General features: G+C 37.1%; 1 protein-coding gene and 1 long non-coding RNA gene across 2 annotated transcripts in view; one reads left to right on the top strand and one right to left on the bottom strand.

Moving 5' to 3' along the window:
* Positions 1 to 22,630, bottom strand: part of NAF1 (nuclear assembly factor 1 ribonucleoprotein) — a 42,799-nt gene extending 20,169 nt beyond the window's left edge. The window contains exons 1-3 of the mRNA XM_003984894.6: positions 22,148 to 22,630; positions 17,197 to 17,365; positions 2,060 to 2,153 (exon numbers count right to left, since the gene is read on the bottom strand). Coding sequence (XP_003984943.3) covers positions 2,060 to 2,153; positions 17,197 to 17,365; positions 22,148 to 22,476 — 592 coding nt within the window. The 5' untranslated portion in view covers positions 22,477 to 22,630. The remainder of the gene's footprint in view (positions 1 to 2,059; positions 2,154 to 17,196; positions 17,366 to 22,147) is intronic.
* Positions 22,631 to 22,663: 33 nt separating this feature from the next.
* The window catches only part of LOC109498907, a 64,767-nt gene continuing 62,489 nt past the window's right edge, over positions 22,664 to 24,941 (top strand). The window contains exon 1 of the long non-coding RNA XR_006596604.1: positions 22,664 to 22,880. This is a non-coding gene — a long non-coding RNA (uncharacterized LOC109498907). The remainder of the gene's footprint in view (positions 22,881 to 24,941) is intronic.

Genomic DNA, 24,941 nt, shown 5'->3' with positions numbered 1-24,941 from the left:
AAAGATCACCTAATCTAATACCTTCATTTCATAAAAGGATGAGAAAACAAAACTCAAGAGATTAACATGATCATAATGTTAATATCTTATAATCATAATCTGGCTAATTCCAGACCAAGTTATCACCAGAACCTAAAATCTTCCTGCAACATCACAACTACTGACCCTGTTTCCACAGCCTACAGAACTATTCTTTTTTTATTATGATTCTAGGTGGCAGTTGCAGGTTGTTGGGTACAAATCAACTTAAAGTTTATACCATACACTGATAAAGATTTTCAAAGGCTTTCAACAGTCAAATAGGTACTAGCACAAGATCCTTAATTTTATGACATCTCTCTACTTCTACCAAGGTGAATAATATCTAATTAGCCTCCTGTATTTTCCAAATTAAAAGAGAGAGAGAGAGAGGAACAAACCAGCATAACTTGTAGAAGAACTGCAGAGTACAAAGCCAAATCCTCTCTTTTTCTCTTTGGGTTCTCATTCGAACTCATGTTATTTTTTGCTTAATGTACTAATACTTCATTTTCTCTTTTGTAATCTGGTCCAAATAATGTTAAATATTTTAGGCTCTCAAAAGAGAGGAGTATGTGATAATTTTGATACAATCTTTTTTCCCCGGCAGCTTGAGAATTTTGTTAGTCTATTGGGGCGTGCTAGTCAAAACAGTATCTGTAAAGAGCATTATGCTGTGCTTATCAAATAGTTCACATTTTTTCTTGATAAACATTATGACCTAAATTTTTTCTATAAACATCAAGCCTAATAGATGCTCAACTCATACCATGTAAGCAAATAATTATTTATTTGACTTATTTATGTACATTCTTAAATGCCAAAGGATAACTCAAAAACCAGTAAATGTAAGGATTTTAGAATCAGGTAAATAAATAGTTTTAATAATCATGATTTTTACAAAAAGGATGTTTCACTTTAATCAAAATTTTGATTAATAAATTGTAAAAGTACAAAATTATAAATGTATGAAGTTTTAAAAATATTGGTGTGGACACTGTTAGAAAAAGGTCAAAAGTCCAATTTCTATCACTGACTCATTATACAACTGATCATAAGGGCAAGTAAATTGGGTTTTCCTGTGTCCCTTAAGTCCTGTAAACTAAGGAGGCTGGTGGACAATCTAGGTCTTCCACCCATTTTAAGTATCTTTGACTTTGTCAACTCTGAGTTCTATTTTCAGGTGTATCTTACTATAAGACTTAATGGTAGCTACATTAACTTCAAGGCCTTTCATGTTCCTACCTCACATCCTAGGGCTAAAAGAAATCTGTAATATGTAGTTCTCTTAACCAACAGCTTTAAATTTCATGCCATTAAATCACAGAGCTAATTTACATGTTTCTAAAATAAAAATCAAAGGCAGTAGGCAGAAAAATGTTCACTCCCCACCCAAAAGATACCTACATCCTAATCCCCGAACCTGTAAATATGTTTACATTAAAAAAAAAAAAAAAATCGCAGATGTGATTAAGGTTAAGAGCCTTGAGATGGGGAGATTATCCTGGATTATATGTGTAGGCCCAACCTAAGGAGTCCCTAAAAGCAGATAATCTTCTAAGGCTGTAGTCAGGGGAGATATGATGAAGGGAGAAGGGTCACAGATAAGGAAGGCATATTATTGCCTTTGAAGATGAAGGGTGCCATGGGCCAAAGAATGCAGGCAGCCTCTAGAAGCCTTGACGAATCCTTTAATTTTAGCAGAGTGAGGCACATATCAAACTTCTGGCCTAGAGAACTGCAGAATAATAAATTTGTGTTGTGTAAAGTTACTAAATTTGTAGTAATTTAATAGTAGTAAAAAACGAAGATACCAAATCAAAATCTGGAGAAATGTCAGTAAAAGTAGACTTTAAATTTTTAAAAAGACAATGTATTTATTAGTAACCTATACAAGTAAAAACTGAATTTATCTATTCAAACTTAGTGACTATAAAATGAAGTATTATTACATATTTCACAGAAAATTCACTAGTCATAAATTCTTTGATGAACACATACCTGGATACAAAAAATTTGATTAATAAAATCATTTACATACCTAATTGCTCAATAATACTTGAAACCATCCCAAGAGGCTTTAATTCAATATCTTCAGGCAGGATAATAGTGAGTTCTTCAACAGAAGGTAGTTCCTATAATATAAAAAAGCACTGATCTTCCTCCAGCTTCACCAACTTAAAAAAAAAAATGGGACATCATTTCTATTTAAAGTTTTATAAACATGTCTGACGATGTAACGTTAGGCACTCAAAACATCACTGTGATGTTATCCTTGTTAGTGTCTGGCAGTATTTCTCCCACCTCCAATATCTCCCCACATGAGTAATACAATAACATCTATAGCTTAATCCAGCTAGACAAAGAACACAGACAAAAGTACCTAGATTTTCCCACCAATCACACTTGAATGAGACAAAGAAAAGAAAAAAAAAAAGCTATCACTGTTAAGGAATGCATGATTTAAACAATAGACAATTCACACAGTGAGTCCCAGAAAAATCATTCTATTGGTCACTACGACTTCTGCAACAGAAGTGTTCTCTCTCTTAGCCGTCTTAATTTGGTTAATATATTTGATTGGGACTAAGCAGTTGAAGACAAGCAGCAATCTTTTCTGGGGCTTTGTGAAAGAGAGTAAACGTCTGGCCTCTTCAGGAAAAAATACAGAATTTCTAGGATACAGAATGTAGGCTCCAACCTGCAAAAGCGGTGACTGTGTTCCTGGAATCTTCTTTCTTTATGTTAAAAACTAAATTTCTTTACAATTCCTCTTTTTTGACCCTATCTCAGTTGCTATAGAAACTAGACGTTGAAGTAGAGATGAAGTTGAAGAGAAATTTAAGAATAAAACTGACCTTAGGTTTTAAAGTAAATAAACAGAGCTTTCTATTTTTGACCTTTTCCAAAAGATCATAATTAACTTTTTTTTTTTTAAATTTTTTTTTTCCAACGTTTATTTATTTTTGGGACAGAGAGAGACAGAGCATGAACGGGGGAGGGGCAGAGAGGGAGACACAGAATCGGAAACAGGCTCCAGGCTCTGAGCCATCAGCCCAGAGCCTGATGCGGGGCTCGAACTCACAGACCGCGAGATCGTGACCTGGCTGAAGTCAGACGCTTAACCGACTGCGCCACCCAGGCGCCCCCATAATTAACTCTTACAAGGAAGTTTTTTCCTTAACAAGGCTTGAAAGTGTAAAGATCCTATGGATGGCATATCAGGAGTTAGTCTGGGAAGAAAAAGATAACTTCTCAAGAAATGTCAGAAAAGATGGGAAAACCTAAACAATACAGTACCACTGCAGATGAATGTATCTTGGGTAATCATTTTCCTCTTCAGGGATCAAACAAGGTTTTTAACAAATCATATAACCAGAGTTGAAGTGTATAACTTGCTTCTATTTTCTGATCAAGAATTACTTACGAAAAACCACACTAAAAGTCTCAACCAACTCAATGCTTAAGACTTAATCTCTGCAAGGTGAGTCTAGATGGTGGTAAAGGAAATGACTGTCTTATGTTAGAATTTTTCTGAGTTCTTTTAGGGAGAGGACAGCCACTGTTCATTTTTGCATATTAAACATGGAAAGTCTTTTCTTGTCAAGACCATGGTTTGAAAGTGGTCCATGTGTACATTAGAATAGAGAAGGGAGTACAGTTGGTAGAAATGATACAGAACACGTGACAAGGAACAGACCTGTTTAAGAAGTTCTTAGGTAAAGAAATCCCACACCCAGTTAAATACAAGAATGGAGAATTGTAACACTGGGAGACTGCAGACAAGAAGGCTTTACTGATATTTAAGAGGACAAATCACACTGATTTCTGCTTCTAGGAGTGGCACCTCTTAAAAATAGCAAATGGCATTTTCTAATGCAAAAGTGTAAATTTATTTTTTTTAAGTTTACTTACTTATTTTGGGGGGGGGGGGCAGAAAGGAGAGAGAATCCCAAGCAGGCTCCACGTTGTCAGTGCAGAGCCCAACACAGGGCTCGAACTCACAAACTGTGAGATCATGACCTGAGCCAAAATCAAGAGTCAGACTGACTAGGTCACCCAGGCACCATACTAATACATAAGTATAGTGATGAAATCTGAAATCTGCCCCACTGACTAACCAAACTATAGTTAAATCTATACAAAAATTTTCATCACTTTTGGATTGTGATAAAGCCCACTGCTTAAATAAACTCAGGATCATGGAGGCAGAACAAAGAATAAGAAGTCTCCAAAAGAGAAAGCGCTGTTAGAGCTTTTGGGAAAACTTCTGAACTGAGGTAGACCACATGCTATTAACACTTAGGACACAAAACTCAATGTTATTCTCAAATAAATAAATGCTATTTGGCCACAAAATGAAAAGCTCCTTGTTTTTCATTTTCTATGAAGAGGAATAAAAATCTATGCAATATACAGTCATTATATTTTGGTATCGATCTATATTCTGATACTGTTTTGATTTCCTTTAACTTTAAAATATAAAACATATGTTCCCTTTTTTAAAAAAAGGAAAAAAACAGTACAGAAGGATTCAAAGCAAAAAGCAAAAATTCCCCAACCTTATTACCTTCAACCTCCCAACTCCTCTCCAAAGACGGCTGTTAACAGTCTTTTAAATACACTTACTATGCAGATATAAACTCTACATTTTTAACTTTAAAATATTTTACTTAAAATATCCAATTATGCAAGCTATCCTTTTTACCTATCATTTTGTACATCTTTCTACAACAAAACAAACACCTAATTTTTTAAACATTCTTACAGTATATCACTGTATAGATGGACTATAATTTAATACCAGTCACCTGATATATTTGCCACTTTTTAATTTTTATCATACCTAATGATACAATGAACTTTCACATATATCTTTGCATAACTCCTGTTATAAATTCCTGTAAGTAGAACTGCTAGATCCAAAGGTATAAACACTTTTCATTTTTTACTGATACTGTTAAATTTCTTTCCAAAAAGGTTTTGTCAGAGGCAGCTGGGTGGCTCAGTCAGTTAAGCGTCCAACGTTGGCTCAAGTCATGATCTCACAGTTCGTGGGTTTGAGCCCTGCAATGGGGTCCAGCTCTGGGCTGAGAGCTCAGAGCCTGGAGCCTGCTTCAGATTCTGTGTCTCCCTGTCTCTCTGCCCCTCCCCCCATTTGCACTGTTTCTGTCTGGGGGGGGGGGGGGTCAAAAAGGTTCATCAATTAACAATTCCACAAATGATGAGAGATTTTCCCAGATTCTTATAATCACTGAGAAGCAACCCTGAAACCTTGGCCAGTCTGAGAGGTCCACAATATAAAATACATCTTGCTTTAATTTGAATTTCTTCATTAATCAGGAAGACTATGCATCTTTACGTGTTTCCTGGCTCTCTGTTCATGAATTGTTTGTATATCTTATACATTTTTCTTTAAAATTTATCTTTTTATAAATTTATAAGAGCTTTGTATTAAAGAACATTTGCCCTTTATCAAATATGAAGAAAATATCCACTTCCTTACCTCCCAGAATGCATTTAAGTTGCTTAACGAACTTCAGCATTTTAATTTTTATGTAGTTAAATATATCAAGCTTTTCTTTCTTTGGCTTTTGACACTTGTGTCACAAAAAGAAAGACCTTCCCTATACCAAAATCGCTTTTTAAATTCACTGATATTTTCATTGCTTCTAATCTCATTTTTCATATTTCAATTTGGTCCATTTATAATTTTACTTCTGTATAAAAGCAAAGCAAAGATAAAGATTTATCTTTATCCATATTACTGGCCAATTATTCCCATGTGTTATAGAACAATCCATCCTTTCCTCTACTGATTTGAAGAATAAATTTTAACATGTACTAAATGTACTTATATTTGGGTTTTTTACTGAAATCTCCACTCAGTTCCACTGATTTATTTCAGTGTCAGTCCTAAACTATTTTAACAACTGTGCCTTTCGTTACATGTTTTAATATTTGGGAATAAGGCAAGTTCTTCTATTCACTTCATCCATATTTTGCCCTTGGAAATTTTCCTAACTATTCTCAGGTTTATTTCACTACACAAACTTTAAAACCATTTTGTCATATATGAGTCTTGTTAGTAGTGATTAAAATCACGTTTAGAGTTGTCTTTTTAAGTCATAAATAGTCCGTAGGTTTATTTAAAGCGATCTTCTACCTTATTTGATATTATAAATTCCTAGTTATTTAGTATCTTTGCTATTATAAATGTATCTTTATAGAGTATTATTTGAACACAAAAAAGCATCATGCTGAAATTTATGTCCAATCACTTTCTTGTGTATTCACTATATTACCATATTAAATCCCTCTCCTTTTCAACATCATTACATCATGTTTTTAACTTTTCAAATAATATTGGTTGCTATTTCCAGAATATCAAGTGTCAAGCAACTGTAATGATAGAGGGCATGATGAATGAGTTTTTATTAGGAATGTTTTAATGTTAAGCATAATGATGTGTCTTGACTGAAATTTCTTTTTAAAAAGGTTAAGAAAGTGACCATCTATTCCTATTTGTGTTTCTATTTGTGTGTGGATTTTTTTTTTTTTTTAGATCAGACTGTTGAACTTTATCTAATGCCTTTTCATCATCATTTGAGATCATTATAACATAATTTACTATAAGTTCAGCAGGTCAGCTTCAACATCTGATGAAATCCTGATGTTCTCTAAGGATGTTTATGAGACACATCTAGCAATGAGGATGACAGGGGAAGATATACAAAGCCAGAATATTTGTAGCAGGGCAGGAACTCACAACTGTGGTCAAAAGCAGAGTCTGAGAGGCTTCCTTAATTCCTGTTATCCTGTTTCCGAGCTATGTATTAACAGGACAAAACTGCCTACAAATGAGGAGGATCTCTAGTCCCATACAGAACCAAACTCAGGGAAAAAAAACCCAGAAGTACTGTTATCTGTGATCACCACCATACCTCTAGTTCTAGTTCAGTTATCCCAGTATCTTGTAACATAGGAATGTTTTCTAAGCATTCCTAAAAAAGGTCAATGAAGGCATTAAATTGCCTTTTAATAGCAAAAGACGTATTTAAGTGATATATGAAATCTCTCTCACAAATACTCTGCAGAACACAAGAAGTATATAACAAACTAAATATTGTGCATAAAATTTATAAGAAATAAGTGAAATCAGCCTAGTACAATTCCAGATTAAAAGCTTTATATGTTTGGGCGTTTACCTTTGAAAGTCCAGTGAAGTAAAGCAGTATATTTGCTTTGAACATGACAACATCTTGGGGACTGGATCAGAGAAGAAGAGATATTATATTTGTCCTTTTTAAACACATATGCTTTCCATAAAGATTTTTGTCAGGTTCAAAGAGACAGAACTTCAGAAGTTTCAAGAGAAAGTTCCTTGGATTGCTATGTCAGACTGGGCAGTAGGAGATCTTGTCTTGATGTTTGGATGTCAAATTTACTTTCTCTTCCCTAACTATGAAATCTGAAGTACCACCACACCAAGCCTAGTTACTCTTTATTAAATCACCCTGCTAACTTTCTTTTTTGTAAAACACTTTACTGTCTAACATCCCATGTGTTTATTACTTGCTTGAAGTCCACTCCCTTAACTAGACAATAAATACAACAACAAGCAGGACTTGGTCAGCCTTGCTGATTGCGGTGGCACCCCGAACAGTGGCTAGCACATAGTAGGTGCTTACTACATATTTCTTAAATGAAATGACTTACCTCATCAGTCTAAGTTAAACAAAACTCTCAGAAGAGGTCACAGTCTTTTTCAATCGGCAAAATCAAATAATGAAAATGTAATTCCCAGGAATCAAAAGAGAATCCTCAAGGAATGAAAGTAAGAAACACAGGCTTCTAAGGGAGCTTCGTTGCCCAGGACTGATGCATAGATACCTCAGGTCTGCAGCAGCAAACATCATTACAATTATTAGATTAACACCTGGCTGCCCAATAACACAGTCGCTGTTCGGCAGCTGTTCCTGGTAAGGTAACGAATAAATCTGCTCAGTCACATAATCTCCTTTAAAGAAATAAAAATCAATCATTTTGTTTTCCATGAGTGGGGAAAGGATACATTTGTCAAAAAAAAGAGGAAAAACACAGACACACTCCAATAAGGGGGAAAAAATAGCCAGAACACATATTGAAGGACACTACTGCTCTTGACAGTACACATAGGATATAAAGAATTAAAAGTAAAAGTCACAATGATAAACTAAAAAGCTGAAGGTAGAGGTGATGAGGGAAATCGGAGATAGAAAGACCTTCTCCATCACATAAGCAAAAATCAAGTGTACTGAAAATAAAAGACAAAAAGGCTATATACTGCAGGTAAGGAAGATTAAAGTATGAGCCTGGATTAACCTACAACCCTCATGGAAAGATGGATAAGTAGGTAAAAAGGCTTCTTTTATTCTGCTTATACAACAGCAGACACTAACTACATATGGCTATTTAAATTTAACTAAAACTGAATAAAATTTAAAATGCAGTCTTTAGTTGGACTAGCCACATTTCAAATGCTGCAGACAGGTCTACTGAACAGCACTGCTTTATGTTCTCAGACATCCAAAAAGCCTTCCACTACAAAACATACACCCAGGTAATAATAGTACCCATCTGTTTTCGGCCATCAATACAGATATAATTTTAAGGCCACATTACAACAGCATATACCATATTACTATTAAGCCTTAATGATAATCTGAATACTCTACCTGGGAAATGAAGATTTGTGATCAATCTCTATTTTTATGACTTTTACTTCCCAAAATTAAAAAGAAACTAAAACCTGTCTTGGATGTACAGTATCTGCAACCAGAGATAAATATCTATCCTACTGTTTAAATACAGTGAGTGTTACGTTTACTGACTCAAAATCAAAGAAGAGTAAAAATAGTTCTGGACATACTTATTCAAAACCTGTATTTGTAATAACAAAGAATAGGCAAGAAAAGGAAGAAAAATACTTCATTCACATCATCAGCAGAAGAAAAGGCCACATGGAAATAAAAATCCCTAGTCACATACCAGCATTTGGCAAATGAACGACGGGAATCCAACATACTAAGAAATTCAATCACTTATTTCCTACACAATCTACAGTTCCAAGTCAAAGTCTTTATTAAAAGACAATATGATGGTCCAAGCAAATACAATTTAAGAAAGCTTATTACATTATGATACAATCATCTATCACCAAGACAAAATATGCTACATTATTCAGAAACCAAATAACCAAAGTTCAAATGATCAAATTCTAATATTGCTACACATGCATTTCTACACAAACACTAAAAATACAGCAGACTGGAATCACATCTGTTAACTAGTTCTGAATCTGCTTCCCCCTACTTAAATACTACCCTCAGGCAAATCACTTTCTGGGAACCAGTTTTCTTATTCTAAAGATGATTTTTTTTTTAAGTTTTATTTATTGTATTTATTTATTTGAGAGATAGAGAGAAAAAGAGAGAGACAGAGAGGGGCTGAGAGGGGAAGAGAGAACCCTAAGGCAGGCTCCACGCTGTCAGTATGGAGCTTGACATGGTGGCTCAAATTCATGAACTGTGAGATCATGACCTGAGCCAAAATCAAGAGCCAAACTCTTAACCAACTGAGCCACCCAAGCGTCCTGGTTTTCTTATTCTAAATAGTGAGAAAAGTGAGCAAAAGTTCTGAATATTTCACACAAATGGCTAATAATGCAATTTAAAAAATGTTTAACTGCATGTAATCAAAAAGACAGCACAGTAAGATAGAAATTATATACCAGCCTCAAACACAATTACTGTAATTCTGGATAATTGATACCCATAACCACAGCATTAAAGAAATGCATGGCCCTAACTACACTTCTGAAATATCCGTGAAAGAGCAATTATTGTTCGTGTTACAAGCTTATTATATTCTGATTCTTGAACATCTGTATGGCCTACAAGGTTGTTCAATTAAGCACAATATTCAAATGAGTACCATAGAACATTAAAAATCCATCCTATTAAACTGTAGATACACTAGTCAAAAAATGGGTGTCAAAGACTTCATCGCAAAATTGGAAGGAGCTAATGGGTCAAATATGGCCCTCTGAGAAGATGACATTTGTGCATTACAATGATCTTGAATTCTCTATTTAAGACTTATGGGGCAAGAAAAAAAATTAGTAAAAGAAAAAAAAGAGAGAGAGATCAGTAATTTATGATTTTCTGAGGCAAAATTATCTAAAGAACCCTGATTTGGATTTTCATTCACAAATCTACAAAAAGGGCAGCAGAGGGTAATAGAAAAGGAATCAAACATTCCAAATGGCAACTAATCCTTTCTGGTGCAGGCTGGGGAGAATTTTTAAAAGTGAGGAAAGTGGAATAAAATTATCTGGCCACTTTCCTCAGATTACTCAAGAATACAGGACATGCATGTGGCAGCCAATTACCTGATGCTATTAGGTGAGCCTTCACTTTTCAGATATGGTTGGAAAGTAGGATCCAATCCCTGGAGTACTGAGAGCCATGAATGGAATTTTTTTTTTCCCTATAGCTGGTAAAACATATTGGAAAAAAGAATGGATTAGGTCTGTACACTGTGTGGTAACTATGACCACATATAACATTTAGTAGTAGTCTAATTCATCAACTTTACAAAAAGTACTTTTACAATGTTCCATGGGACTCAGCTTTTTCTTTAGCTATCTCTCACCAGTACACATTAATTGCCATCATGAATTACTCTACTGTATATGACACTAAATTTAAGATTGAGACTAGCCCATTAAATATTTTCACCTAAAAAATGACTCAACACTTCTTTGCAGTCTTTATATTTTTCTTTTTAAATAAATACAATGTTCTTATCCTGTTTTTCTCTAAAATTACTGTCAGAAACAAAGTTCCTAGTATCTCCAAAAGTTCACTCACATAAACATTAAAGTAAGATCTCAATATGAAAAAATCTTTAGCAATAAATATAACTCTAAGCATTCTTCTGTTAACTGAGGAGTCCGTATTTCATCAAATAAGACACTGACTTTATATATCACAAAGATAAAGCACTGTCCAAAAAATTTTTAAATGTCATCAATTATTAGTCCCAAATTTTAAAATGTTAACAAATGAAAAAGTGCCCATTTTAGAACTGACAACATTAGCTGTATGGATGATGAATGAATGAATGAAGGAATGAGTGAAGAAACACTCTCTGAGCCCCTACTAGTAACCAACACTGGGAATACAACTGCCAAGCAACACCCTGGATCTATTCAGTGGGAAAGTTCATATTCTCTTCACCTGTCACCTTTCCATACCTATCTTACCTTGTAATTGAAGATCAAGTCAGGATGACTTCCTTGACCCCTGCAGTGCAAGTTATCTGCTCTTACAGAAAATCCCACAGCTTTTTAAGGCTAGTAGCATTCATCAGGCATCCAATCATTAACTTTCTGGTGTCACTCTGTCACTCTCTAACTAGATTCCCCTTTAACAGACATTTGTCTTTATCCTCTAAAGCAATCAGAACTTACTTATTAAAATCTACTGAGGCATTGGAGAATGTAACAAATGGAATGTTTCTGTGTAATAATAACCATATGGTATATTCACAGAACATATATGGTTACTCTAATGGATAAAACACTATTTATTTGAAGTTTAAGGGATCATTTCTACTTGCTATAAGCTTTACTAAAATAATTTTGTATAATGAAGCATGAAATTTTAATTTTTGAAAAAAATCTGAGCACTATTTTTAAAGAGTACCACATATTAATTTAAAAATATCTCCTCTTAAGTACATAAGCCATTTCTTAAATATCAAACATTCCAAAAAGAATGTTAGAAGTGTCATCAGTATTCTATGATACAATGAATGCAGTAATTTCAAATGTACCTAGAGTCATAAAAAGCTAAAGTTGAAAGAAGCCTTCATTTAAGGCAAAACTTATAAAGCAAGGTAGGCCTCGAAAACAACATATTCTGTCTATGATTTTTAAGTGAAGACCAAGGTGCAATACAGTTTCATAGATGGTGGGAGATCAACAGGCATGAAATAATCGGCTGTAAGTAACTTCTGACCACTTGAGGTGGTCCAGATAGTCTCCATACCCTTATGTTAGGATGTTTTAGGATATGCATCTGCACTGCCAAAATCAGAAAGAAAATATAGTGTACTCAACCTAACCACAAAATGCATTTGTTTTACAATATAGCATAGGCAGTCTCTAAATTATGAAGGTACCAAAAATTGCCTAAAGCATTAAAGTTTTTTCTTGGTCATGTTATATTATGTGTATAAGTACATACTATTATGCCTACTACAGCATTATCTATTTTTTATCCCCATAAGCACTGTAACCATAACTTTTGAATGTTAAGTAAAACCCTTCAGGTTTTCAGAAGAGAAAATAATAGGCATTAATGTATAAAATTAATTTCTGATTAAGATTTTGAAATGTCACAATCCCTTAAACGTTTTTACAACTCTAAATTTTTAATTACATCTGATTTATTTGAATAAACAGTTCAGGGCATAAACTGCTGAGAAAGTTTTTCAAAAAGGACCTAATTTTCCAATTCATTGAAACACTGAATAAACTCAATGTGGTCTAATGTAGTTTCAAAGCTGTAATATCTACGCTGCTTTACATTTACTGTGGAGGTTAAATATACACCTTCTCAGCATTAAAGAGGAGTATATGATAAAAGAATAATTCCACTTGGCTAAATTTAACAGCATATATTACATAATTGTGACATTATAAATAGAGCCATCTAAGATCACCCTCCTTTTCAATGCCTCTATGGTATGGCTAACCATTCCCTCTTTTTTTCCTCTTCTCTTCACCCCTCCTTTTTTTAAATCAAGTTATAACCATATCTTGTCATCCAAAGGGATTACTGCAACACTCTAAGGTTAATTCTAAAAGAACAATCTTGAGGTTACTTCACTATCTCCCATATACTTACAATTAAAGACCTGCAATAGTTAGTAGTTAGATCACCAGGACCTAACTTTCCAACAATAGAAAAGATTTAAAAAGCTAGATCCAGGGAGGCAACATTCCTGCCTGACAGACTAACTGAAGGTAAAAATGATGCTCAGCATGCCTCAATGGCAGTAGAAACAGCCTAGAATATGAGACATGTTATAAAGAGGTAAGACGGGGAAAACTGGGATAAATTGGGCATGTCTATGTTCTAGAGATCTCTAACATCCAGCAGAAACTCTCTAATGGATAGAACTGTTTGGTCGATTTTAAGTTTTGTGTACCTTTTAGCAAAGACAACATGAATAGTAGGTCTCGTTAATTTTCTTCAGCATTTCATTATGAAATTAAATTAAATAGACTACATAGATGAAACAGTTCTATGCACAATCCTTGCTAAAAGGATATATCACTATGATCTGAAAAAGATGGTACATTTGATACTGGCTAGAGCTAGTTGTCAAGAGGGGATAGTTCCCAGAAAAGCAGACGGTCATTTTCAAAAATAAATAAATAAATAAATAAATAAACAAACAAACAAACAAACAAACTTATTTATTTTTACTTATTTTGTTTTTACTTAAACAAAATCACACACACACAAAAACAAATCTAATAAGCTAAATAACAGGACTGTCCCAAAGTCAGCAAAGAAATATAGCACTAACTGTCTGGTTTGTCAAGGGGAAGATGACAGAAGATACTAGATAGAGAGCCAGGGTCACAATCTATGTGGGAGCTAGAATTAAAAAGATGAATCTACAGGTAAACAGAAGAAGTCAGTAAGTAAAGAAAGAATAAAATGACACTCAGAGAAGTAGGAGAATATCCAAGAGGCCTATAAAAGAAACAGCATGACCATCCTCAATCGCTGCCTAGTTCCCAATGGCTTTCCTCCCCAAGTAAGTTTACAATACATCTCCCTTCTCGAGGTAATTGGAGAGCCTCTGCTACTCACAACCACAAGAGTCCAACATAAGTCACGTGTGATAACCTCTTCCAAGTATTTCCCTTTTATTCTCTAATACGGTAACTGTTATTACTGACTAAATAGCATCCTTTCCCAAAATGGATAGAAGCCTCCCTTTCCTATGACAGAGAACCCATTGCTTGTGGTTTGCATGGCTTGATATTAACCACACAACCCTCACCCTCCTCAAAATACACACACATTCACACTCCCTTTCTGTAAACTGGCTCGTACATGCTCCCACCTTCACACATGCCCATGTACTTTCTCTAAAGCACTTACTCTCCTACATACTTTCCACATAAACAGGAGTGACTGTGACTAATGTTCAAGCAATCCGAAGACACATTCCACTAGCCTCAATGATGTGTTCAGGGCTGTGTACCAGGCCCCAGGTAAACCAGTATTAAGTTCTTCACAAGACTCGCATATAGGAATATCAATGGCCAAACTGCCAGGTCTATGGAGAAAAACCTACTGATCAACACAGAAAAAGGCAGAGTCCTAAAGATACGCAGTATGTGTAACCATACCATCCTTGCTCATCAGGGCCAAGTCATTCTTCTCCCTTGAACTTGAGAGCTGAAGTCCTGAAGGAGTCCTAATATATACTCTTTCACAGCCCTAAGTCAAAGATTTATGGCAGACCAAGGAACTCGTTCCTCCACTCAACTCTAGTAGCAGTAGTCTAAAGGATTAGGAATTTCCAATAAATTGACTTCCTAATCATGTAAATATAAAGTGAAAAGCTACTCAAGAATCCAAAGTTGAAAAGTAAAGACTATAATTGCTTCTTACATCCTTCCCAAAGATCCCCCAGAACTGGCACAAAAGGGAACAGACTGGTCCACCGTTCAAGTTTCAAAAGCTAACATACCTTCCCAGCAAACCTGTAATTTTCTGATACTAACCAAACATACTTTCACAATTCAATAGCACTTCCAAAATTATATTTGTCTCTGCTTTATTTACTGTCTGTCTCTCTCCACCAAGCACTATGAGAGCAGAAACTGGAGGGTTTTGTTTATAGCACTTAGTATATGACAGGTGTGCTAGAATAGTTTAAGAATGAATGAATGTAAAATGCCAGTTCCCTTACTTGTTCTACAATCATATATTACTCTTGACTGACAACTCATTATCTATCAAGCACCCTACCTGATACTATGGAAGCTACAAAGATGATATATGAACTCAGCCTTCCAGAAGGTAGTTCCTGACCTCTGTGTAAACATGGATCCTTTTGGTTTTCTGATGAAAATATGAGCACAATATACCAAGAAAATTACTTAAACATATAGACTAAAATTTTGCATTAAATTTCAAGAGATTCACAAGGTAAAATTCCAGGTATAGTAAGATAAATTTAAAAAATGATATACAGGGGCACCTGGGTGGCTCAGTTGGTCAAGTGTCCAACTTCAGCTCAGGCCATGATCTTGCAGTCTGTGAGTTTGAGTCCCACATTGGGCTCTGTGCTGACAGCTCTGAGCCTGGAGCCTGCTTCAGGGTGAGCCTGACCCTCCCCCACTCATGTTCTGTCTCTGTCTCTCAAAAGTGATTAAATTAAAAAAAATTTTTTTAAATGCTATATATACAGGAGTACTGCAGTCCTTTATTTGTTGACCTGAGAAAACTTAGAAAGGTGACCAAAATACAAGAAAAAGACCAAAGAAGTCTCCCAATATTTTCAGAAAATAGTCATAAATTGGGAGAGCCTGTGCATAAAAAGGCCATGAAGGGATATCAATGTCTATAGTTTGATGAAGCTGCATAAAAATCCAAGCGGTTTTCAATACATAAAGCATAAGATAGGATACTTCTCACTACAAGTAGAGAAAAAGAAATAATATTGGTAGGTCATAAAAAGGTGCCCAATTACCTCCAGGCTTTTAAAATGTTTTCAAAATTAAAAATTAAAAAATTAAATGCTTTCAAACCTTGCACTAAAATGTTTCATTAAGTATTACATAATAACTGTAATTAGTGATCATTAAATTTTTAAAAAACATTAGCAATAAGTAAAGTACATATGGGTACAGAGAGAATAAACATGGGACAATATAGCCTATATTCTGAAATTCTGAGGAGATATTTCTATTGGATCATGAGGTTTCAACCAAACTATCACCATCCTTCTAGGAATGGTTTACAGTTTAAGAGGAAATAACCACACGAGACTACTTTACAAACCAAACCTATCAGGTGCCAATAAATACCATCCTGTAATGAACAAGTTTTCTCCATCTGCAACAATAAAATGTTCCCAAACCTCAAGTAAATAGGGGTCCTAAGAAACTCTACCCATCTAATTTCACTTTCTACTCCTCTAAATGCAATCAATTAAAAAGATTTCAAGGGTGCCTTGGTGGCTCAGTCAGTTAAGTGTCCAACTCTTGATTTCAACTCAGGTTATGATCTCATGGTTTGTGAGAATGAGCCCCACATTGGGCTCTGCACTGAGTGTGGAGCCTGTCTGGGATTCTCTCTCTCCTGCTCTCTCTGCCCTTCCCCCCACCTGTGTTTGCTCACTTGGGCATGCACACTCTTGCTCTCTCAAAAGTAAATAAACATTTAAAAATAAATTAATTAATAAAAAGATTTCAATTATGGGGCACCTGGGTGGCTCAGTCGGTTAAATGCCTGACTTCAGCTCAGGCTGAAGATCAGGTCATGATCGCATGGTTCATGAGTTTGAGCCCCACATCCGGCTAGCTTAAAGTTGACATTGCAGAGGTTGCCCAGGATTTTCCGTCTCCCTCTCTCTGCTTCTCCCCTCACTCTCTCTCTCAGAATAAATAAATAAACTTAAAAAAAAAAAAAAAGATTTCAATTACTGTTGGACAAAATTTTCTGACATGTGGACAAACACACACACACACACACACACACACACACACACCACCAAGGTTGTAAATCCATATATGAAATCTTTTCTAAGAAAATTTAAAAAAAGTAGCAAACTAAAGTTGATGCCCAGCATGAACAATTTTCAAACTTTAGAGTTAGAAGCAACCTTAGAAACCTTAGCAACCAGATCAATCCTTGCTTTTATGTTAAAAAAAAAACAAAAACAAAACAAAAAACAAGGCATAGCAAAAGTCTGCCCAATAACAGGTTGAGAAGTCTTCAAATTTATGGAGGCAGATACAGGCCAAATGAGACCAGAATTAGTACCGTAACATCTTTTATAACACGCAAATTAAGTTTAAGAACAAACAGAAGTACTTACGTTAAGGAGTAACTCATCTTTTGTTTTAAGAGGGAAATTCTTATTTTCCTTCTCAACTTGTAAATCATCTTCTCCATCTGACAGCAGTGGAGGAAGTGACAGATGAGAGGACGATGATGAGGAAGATGATGAGGACGAGGAGGAGCTTGAACTATCTGAATCTGTGTCACTGTAGGGGAGAAAAAGTTGAAAACTTAGTAAAGCAGTAGTAAAACAGTACTAAATTACAAGTGTTCAACTAGGAAATATCTACTTTACTATGTATTTACTGTTGCTGATATAATTCAAAAGCTAGCATCTCGAAATTGACTATGATTTTTGGAAAGTAGACTTTAATCCATTGGTAACATTTGCAAAACCTCTGCTATAACCCAAAACCTTTTTATTAAAATAGTCTCACACATCATACATTTGTCTTAATGTAATTATGCATGTGACAAATCACTCACAAAAGAAATCTCTGAACAAGAGACCTTTCTTACTACTCAATGACCAGAAGATCACTTAATTGCCAATAAAATGTTCAGTTTCATGCAACTTGGGAAACTCCTGAAAATTACCAATCATGCTGACCACTCTACTCTCTAAAAACTCCCTTAGCCCTTGATTTCCACAGCAATTACCAGTAACCCTCTTAGTTTAAATAGTTTGCTGATTATGTCCCTCAGCACATTTTATGTTTTTAAGCCCATCCTCATTTCTTCTTCTTTGTCCTCTTCCCATGGATAACCTCATCCATTCCAATGATTTCAATCATCACTCCTGTATAGATAACTCCTAAATCATCGGCTTTGATACTGAAAATTCTAGTCTCCACCCCTTATCTCTGGCTGTACACTGGCCACTTCTGTATGAATAACCTACACTTACCTCATACTAGCAACAAGTTTAAAAAAAAACAAACAAACATTCTCCCTACTAAACCCGCTTCTCTCCTTGAGCTACTATTTTATTTCATTGCTTAGTCTTCAATCCACTCACTATAGGTAGAAAAGTTGGAATCATTTTGAGCTAATGCAATCTCACAGTGATAAAATACTATCTTCCGATGGCAAACTTCACTCCTACTCCACTTCTCACTCCCATTTCCACTGTCACTATGACCATATTTGGGGGAGGTCCTCATTTCTCACCTATCTTTCTGTAATAACTGTATAACTGGCGTTAACACTAGTAGTCTCTTTCCACTACAGTCAACCCTTCCTTCTACTGCTGTTAACCTTCACCCTTTCATGACCTTCCCTCCTAATTAGTTCACACTTGCTTAAAATAAAAAAAAAAAAAAAAAAACCATCCATGATTGGACATCAGATCTTAGGGAATTATTAATTTTGTTATGTGTGGTAATTGTCATTATGTAAGAAAATGTCCCCTTAGAGAATGCATGCTGAAACATTCAGGGAGAAAGTGTCATAATACCTATAAATGACTTTAAAATGGCTCATTAGGGGCGCCTGGGTGGCTCAGTCGGTAAAGCGTCAGACTTCGGCTCAGGTCACGATCTCGCGGTATGTGAGTTCGAGCCCCGCATCGGGCTCTGTGCTGACAGTTCAGAGCCTGGAGCCTGTTTCAGATTCTGTGTCTCCCTCTCTCTCTGACCCTCCCCCGTTCATGCTCTGTCTCTCTCTGTCTCAAAAATAAAATAAAACGTTAAAAATAAATAATAAAAAAAAAATAAAATAAAATGGCTCATTAATGGGGCACCTGGGTGACTCAGTCGGTTAAGCATCTCTTGATTTCGGCTCAGGTCGTGATCTCATGGTTGGTGAAATGGAGCCCTGTGTTAGGCTCTGCCCTGACAGTGCGGAGCCTGCTTGGGATTCTCTCCTCCTCTCTCTCTCTCAAAATAAATAAAGATTTAAAAAAATAAAATGGCTCTGAAACTAACTTTGAAATGTTAATAAGTATTAAATCAAGATGACAGCTGTGTGTTTGTACCATTCTTTCCATTTCTTTATTAAGAAAACACTAAACAGAGAAAACCTTTAAAACTTTCTCCATAAATCTATGCTGGGTGCAAGACACAGGCCATGCTCCTAGTGTATTTCAGAACCCTCTGCAGTCAGGTTCCTGATAACCTTTACAATCCCATCTCCTGCCACTTCTCTAGCACAGAAGCATATAAAACTTCCCAAATTCCCTTATTTTCACACCTCATGCCATTATTTGTGCTATTTGACTGGAATGTCCCCAGGGCAGAAAAATTCCATTCTTCTTTATAGGCTCAACTCAAATATTACCTCCTCTGAAGCCACCCCCTACCCACCAAAGGTACACTTATTTCTTTCTTTGTCTAGCACAGCGTTTTTTTTTTCAAACTGCCTACTACAGCCAGTCCATACTATTCCATAATTCATTGAAAAACAATGGACTATTAAGTGCTTGAAATTAAGACATTAGTTCTGGCAAGTATGGTCTTTCCTTCTGTTACCAGTGAACTCCTTCCCACTATTACTATTATCAGGAATCTTCCCCTCTATCCCTGATCATTCCCATCAGCATATCAAAACTCTACACTACCTCTGTTGAATTCCTCCAGCTATGGCCTCATTTCTCCCCTTAAAGTTTCTTGACACGGTTGTTGTTAACACATGCTGTCTCTGCTCCTTTACCTCCCATTCAGTCTTTACCCAAAAATGGCTTCCATCACCACCACTCCTTGACAAGATCACCAACATTCCCCATGTTGTCAAGTCCAGTGGACATGTTTCTGTCATCTTAATTAACTTCTCAGCAACATTTGACATGGTTCCCACTGGCTTCCTCAAAAAACTTCCATATTTTGGCATCCACTATGTTAAGGGGGTATTCCACCCTCATGTGGCTTCTTCTGTCTTCACGGTTTTACATATGACCTTCACTTGGGGCACCTGGGTGGCTCAGTCAGTAAAGCGTCCAACTTCAGCTCAGGTCATGATCCCAGTGAGTTCAAGCCCCGCGTTGGGCTCTGCTAAAACTCAGAGCCTGGAGCCTGCTTCAGATTCTGTCTCCGTCTCTCTCTGCCCCTCCCCCACTTGTTCTCCCTCTCTCTCTCTCTCAAAAATAAACATTAAATAAAAACTGGCGTTCACTTAAAAGAGACTAAACAGACATAACATCCAAATGCACTGTTTGAGAATCTTGTTTGAATTCTAATTCAAACAAACCAACTATTAAAAGACAACTAGCAAAATATGAATACAGACTGGCTATTAGGTGGTATTAAGGAATTAGGGTTAATTTTACTACATTTGATAATGACATGGTGGTTGCTTAACAAGTACTTTATCAGTCAGAAATGTAAAGAACATATAGATAAGGTGACATGCTGTTTTAGATTTCCTTTAAAACTCTCAGGTTAAAAAAAAGATAAAACAAGATTAGCAAAATAATGGAAACTGTTTAAGTGTGGTGACGAGTACATGGGCATTCATTACATTACTCTCTACTTTCAACAAATTTGAAATGTCTGTAATGAAAAGTTAAACTAAATCCTATTTGTAATCTGATGTTCAACTTTACATCTCTAGTCAAGAATTGTCCTCTGAACTCTAAACTTATTATCCCATGCTTCCCTGACACCTACAATTAGCTGTCAAAGAAATCTCACATTAACTGTTCAAATTAAACACTCTTATTTGTCTCCAGCCCCCATCCCAGATAGGTTACTCCCCACTTCACTAAACAGCACCACCAATGTCTCTTTGTCTAGCTCACTGCCCCATCTATTAGGGCAACTTCAAAATATTTAACCCAGACAACAATGGTCACATCATGGACTCATGCAACATTTTTCCAACTACTTCCACACCAACCCCTGTTCCACTCTTGCTTCTCTGCTCTCACTCTTTTTTTGAGAGAGAGAAAGCGAGAGAGCGAGTGCAGGAAGGGCAGAGAGAGAGAATCCCAAGCAGGCTCCAAACTATCAGCACATAACCCGATGTGGGGCTTGAACCCACAAACCCTGAGACGATGACCTGAGCTGAAACCAAGAGTGGGAGACTTAACCGATTGAGCCACCCAGGCACCCCTCTTCTTTCACTCTTGAATCCAGTTCAATTCCTTCTCTACGGAGCAAAACTTATTAGAATATACACCTGAGAATGCCATTTCTCTGCTTAAAATTCAAAAGCTTCTCTAACACTTTGAATGAAAACTTTAACGTGGCTACAGGGTCCTACAGGGTTGGCCTCTCCTGTTACTTTCTCAATGTCTCACTTGTCCCTTCACTGTAATTCTCACCACCTCTAATTTATGTATTGATGTGTTTAGTTTTAGTTTTGGTCCCTCTCTCTATTTTATTCACCTATTCAGTATCCCACATGACACTCAAATACGTGTAGATAACGTTCAGTGTGGTTTAGTAACATCCTACAACCTTAAGTCCTCTCTCACCACATGTGTCATATTTATAAAAAAAAACAAAAACTGTTTATAAAATCTATCCAGATCATATAATAATGCTACATAACAACGTTTCCCTAATTTCACGAACACGTGCTCCCTGCAAGAATTCTACGAATTAACAAAATTGTCAGGAGCCAAACGGGAAATGTCTGAAATCCTGTAACTGGTCCTTCCTTAACTCATCTGGCTCAAAAAAACACACTCTAAACCTGTTTGTTTGTTTGTTTGTAGATCCGACAAAACTCAAAATCATAAACGTAAAGGGGCACACGCCAAACTGGTTATCGAATCCATCATCCTCAGGGTTTTTTTTACGATCTATACATAGGACCCTTCAGACTACCACATTTAAGAAAGAGGGATCTGATTATTAATCTCGGATTCACCACGCGATTTGCAGAAGAGAGAGGAATGGGCGGTCCGAGCTACTTGTCAACACGTGCTCAGCTCAGTAAGCTTAGCTACCTCTCCTCCCTCCCTCCCGGGCCCACGCGAGAACTCTCTCAGTCCCTGGCCTCGCGCCTCCCCCCACCCTCCGGAGATCCGGGACCCCTAGGCACCGGACCTGTCCGAGTCTGAATCCGAGTCCGAGGTCTCTAGAGAGTCTGGGGTCCGCGCCTGCTCTGCGGAGCCCGAGCCGGTGACGCAGTTCCCTCCCTGTGGAGGTTCTGGCCTTGATTGCGGCGCGAGTTCAGGCGGCTGTTCCTCTGCAGGCTGAGCCTCCGCGGCCTGCCCGGTGTCCGGGGACCGCTCACCCGACTGTGGTGGCGGCCGAGGGTCTGGTACAGGTACACAGCTCGGAGACAGCACCGCCTGACCCTGGCTATCTCCCAAACTGGTGCCATTAAATTTCAGAGTTTCCAACTGAGCGGCAGCGGCCTCCACCACTTCCATGGCGTCGCGCCGGAGACCCAGTCGGATTCACCTTCAGGGCCCTCAGAGAGGCTCGCGGGTCCCTCGGGAAAAGGACAGAACAACAGGGTTCCCGTCTGTAACCGCGCCAGGGTCCGACTTCCCGCGTTTCTGGGTAACTGCACGCCTAGCTGCCTGGAGACACGCCCCCGCCGTTTACTCAGCGGCACTTCCGGGGGAGCGTACGACGTGACCGGACGCGACTGCGCTCACCGGGGGCGGGCGGACCCGCGGGGCCCTAAACCCTCCGTGTCATTGCGTTCCCGGGCACCTTGGGGTCAGGGGGCTGGACGTTCCAATTATTGCATCTGGGACAATTCAACTTCAAGCTGAGATGCGAAGGAGGGCTTGTAGGGCAAGGGAGTTACCTGATTGCACGAGTCACTGTAAGTAAGAAACTTGAGCCAGAAGTCTGGAACAGACACTTCTACTAAACTTCATTAAAGTTAAATCGATAGATAGATAGCAAGCGCGTTAACAATCATCTGAAAAAAATTACTGCAACTATTCCTTGTTTTTCTTCAAAGCACTCTCAAAAAGAGCAGTAATAGTTGACGGAATGTTGCTGCTTGTTGATGTTATGGTGAGATCTATATTGTAGTTGATGCCACTTAATAGAAAGGGTAGGATGGGACTAAAATGAACAAACTTAGCATGGAAAACTGTTTAGATCATAAGGAAGGTAAGCAAAAATTTCTTAGGATTGAGGCAGAGATCGGAATTCGATGGTATCTTTTTCAAAAACAATTTTTAATGTTTATTTGAGAGTGTGAGTGGGGGAGGGGCAAAGAGAATCTCTAGAAGGCTCTGCTCAGAGCCCGAAATGGGGCTCCAAGCCACAAACCGTGAGATCATGACCTGAGCCAAAATCAAGAGTCGCACACTTAACTGACTGAGCCACCCAGGCCTCTCTATAGTTATCTTTTTAGAACTTAAGTTTAATGTATCAGCTCTTCAGGAATAATAAATAATATCATTGTTACCATTTAGTAAGCATGCATATGTGCCAAGGACTGTGCTAAAGATTTGTCAGTTTTTTTACTGAGAATATGTCCTGTGCACACCACATTAGCAGACCTTCACAGAAACATGAGAGTAATACATCGTATCAGATCTTAAGGAGCTTACAATGTAATTGAAGTAAAAAGGTCAATGCCCAGAAGCTAACTAGAAAAACATTTGAAATGTGAAATACAGGATGCAAATTCAGCAGTCATAAGAAGTTCAGTAAGACTGGTAGGCTGTATCATGGATAACCTCCAAAGACAAGCAGGAATTTAAGCTTGAGATACCACTCATGAATGCAATAACTAAAGTTTAGTTTTCCCAGCTAAATAGACCTGTGTTCAAATCTCAGCCCTACCATTTCCTTATTGGTGTAATAGTAACCTGGAGGCTCCTGGATGGCTCAGTTGATTTTGGCTCAGGTTATGATCTCACAGTGTGTGAGTTTGAGCTCCACATCACTGTCAGCATGGGCCTGCTTGGGATTCTCTCTCTCTCTCTTGCTCTCTTTCTGCCCCTTCACACTTGTGCTCTCTCCTTCTCTCTCATTCAAAATAAGTAAATAAACTTAAAAAAAAAAAAAAAAGGTAACCTTAAGCAGGTAGCCTGACATATCAAAATCTCATTTTCCTTACCTATACAATGGAGATAAAAATACTATCTCATATAGTTCATGTGAGCACTAATTAAGGATTTATACAAGAAAATGCCACATATCAAACACACATTAGTGTGAAAAATGGTTGATAAATAGAACAATGAGCAAACTTATGAATAAAATGACACTTCAGCGACAATGATCTTGCAGAGATATGTGGTGTCAATGTGAAAAGAGAAGAAATTTAAGTCAGAATGTCCTAGCCAGGTAAGTCTGTTGGATGGCTCCAGGTTAAATAATGAAAGTCTGAACCAGTGCTAGAGTCAATGAAGTAAAGAAAATTCCCAATATCAGAAGAATCAAAGTATTCTAAAATTTCTAATTTTTTTCAGTGTTTATTTGTTTTTCAGAGAGAGAGGGAGACAGAGCATGAGCAGGGGAAGGGCAGAGAGAGACAGAGACACAGAATCTGAAACAGGCTCCAGGCTCTGAGCTGTCAGCACAGAGCCCAAAACAAGGTCGAACCCACGAGCTGAGAGATCATGACCTGAGCTGGAGTTGGACCCTAAACAGACTGAGCCACTCAGGTGCCCCAGTACTCTAACATTTCTAACTGAGGAAACTAGAAAGAAGTTGATATTAACCAATAAATGTGGAGAAGTTGGAATGAAATAATGAGTTTGTAGTTGAACTTGAGGGAAAAAAAATTGGACAGTTAATTGAAAATGCCAGTAGCATTTGCAAGTATGAGACCAGAATTCAATAGAAAGGTTACAACCAGGAGTAGAGGTTTATGAACAAATAAAATACCCATTTGTTCATTCAGTAATCATTTACTTAGCAC

This window comes from Felis catus, chromosome B1, assembly GCF_018350175.1.
Source record: "Felis catus isolate Fca126 chromosome B1, F.catus_Fca126_mat1.0, whole genome shotgun sequence".
Classification (NCBI taxonomy): Eukaryota; Metazoa; Chordata; class Mammalia; order Carnivora; family Felidae; genus Felis; species Felis catus.
The sequence above is the reverse complement of the archived record's forward strand: the minus strand, read 5'-3'. Positions and strand labels throughout refer to the sequence as shown.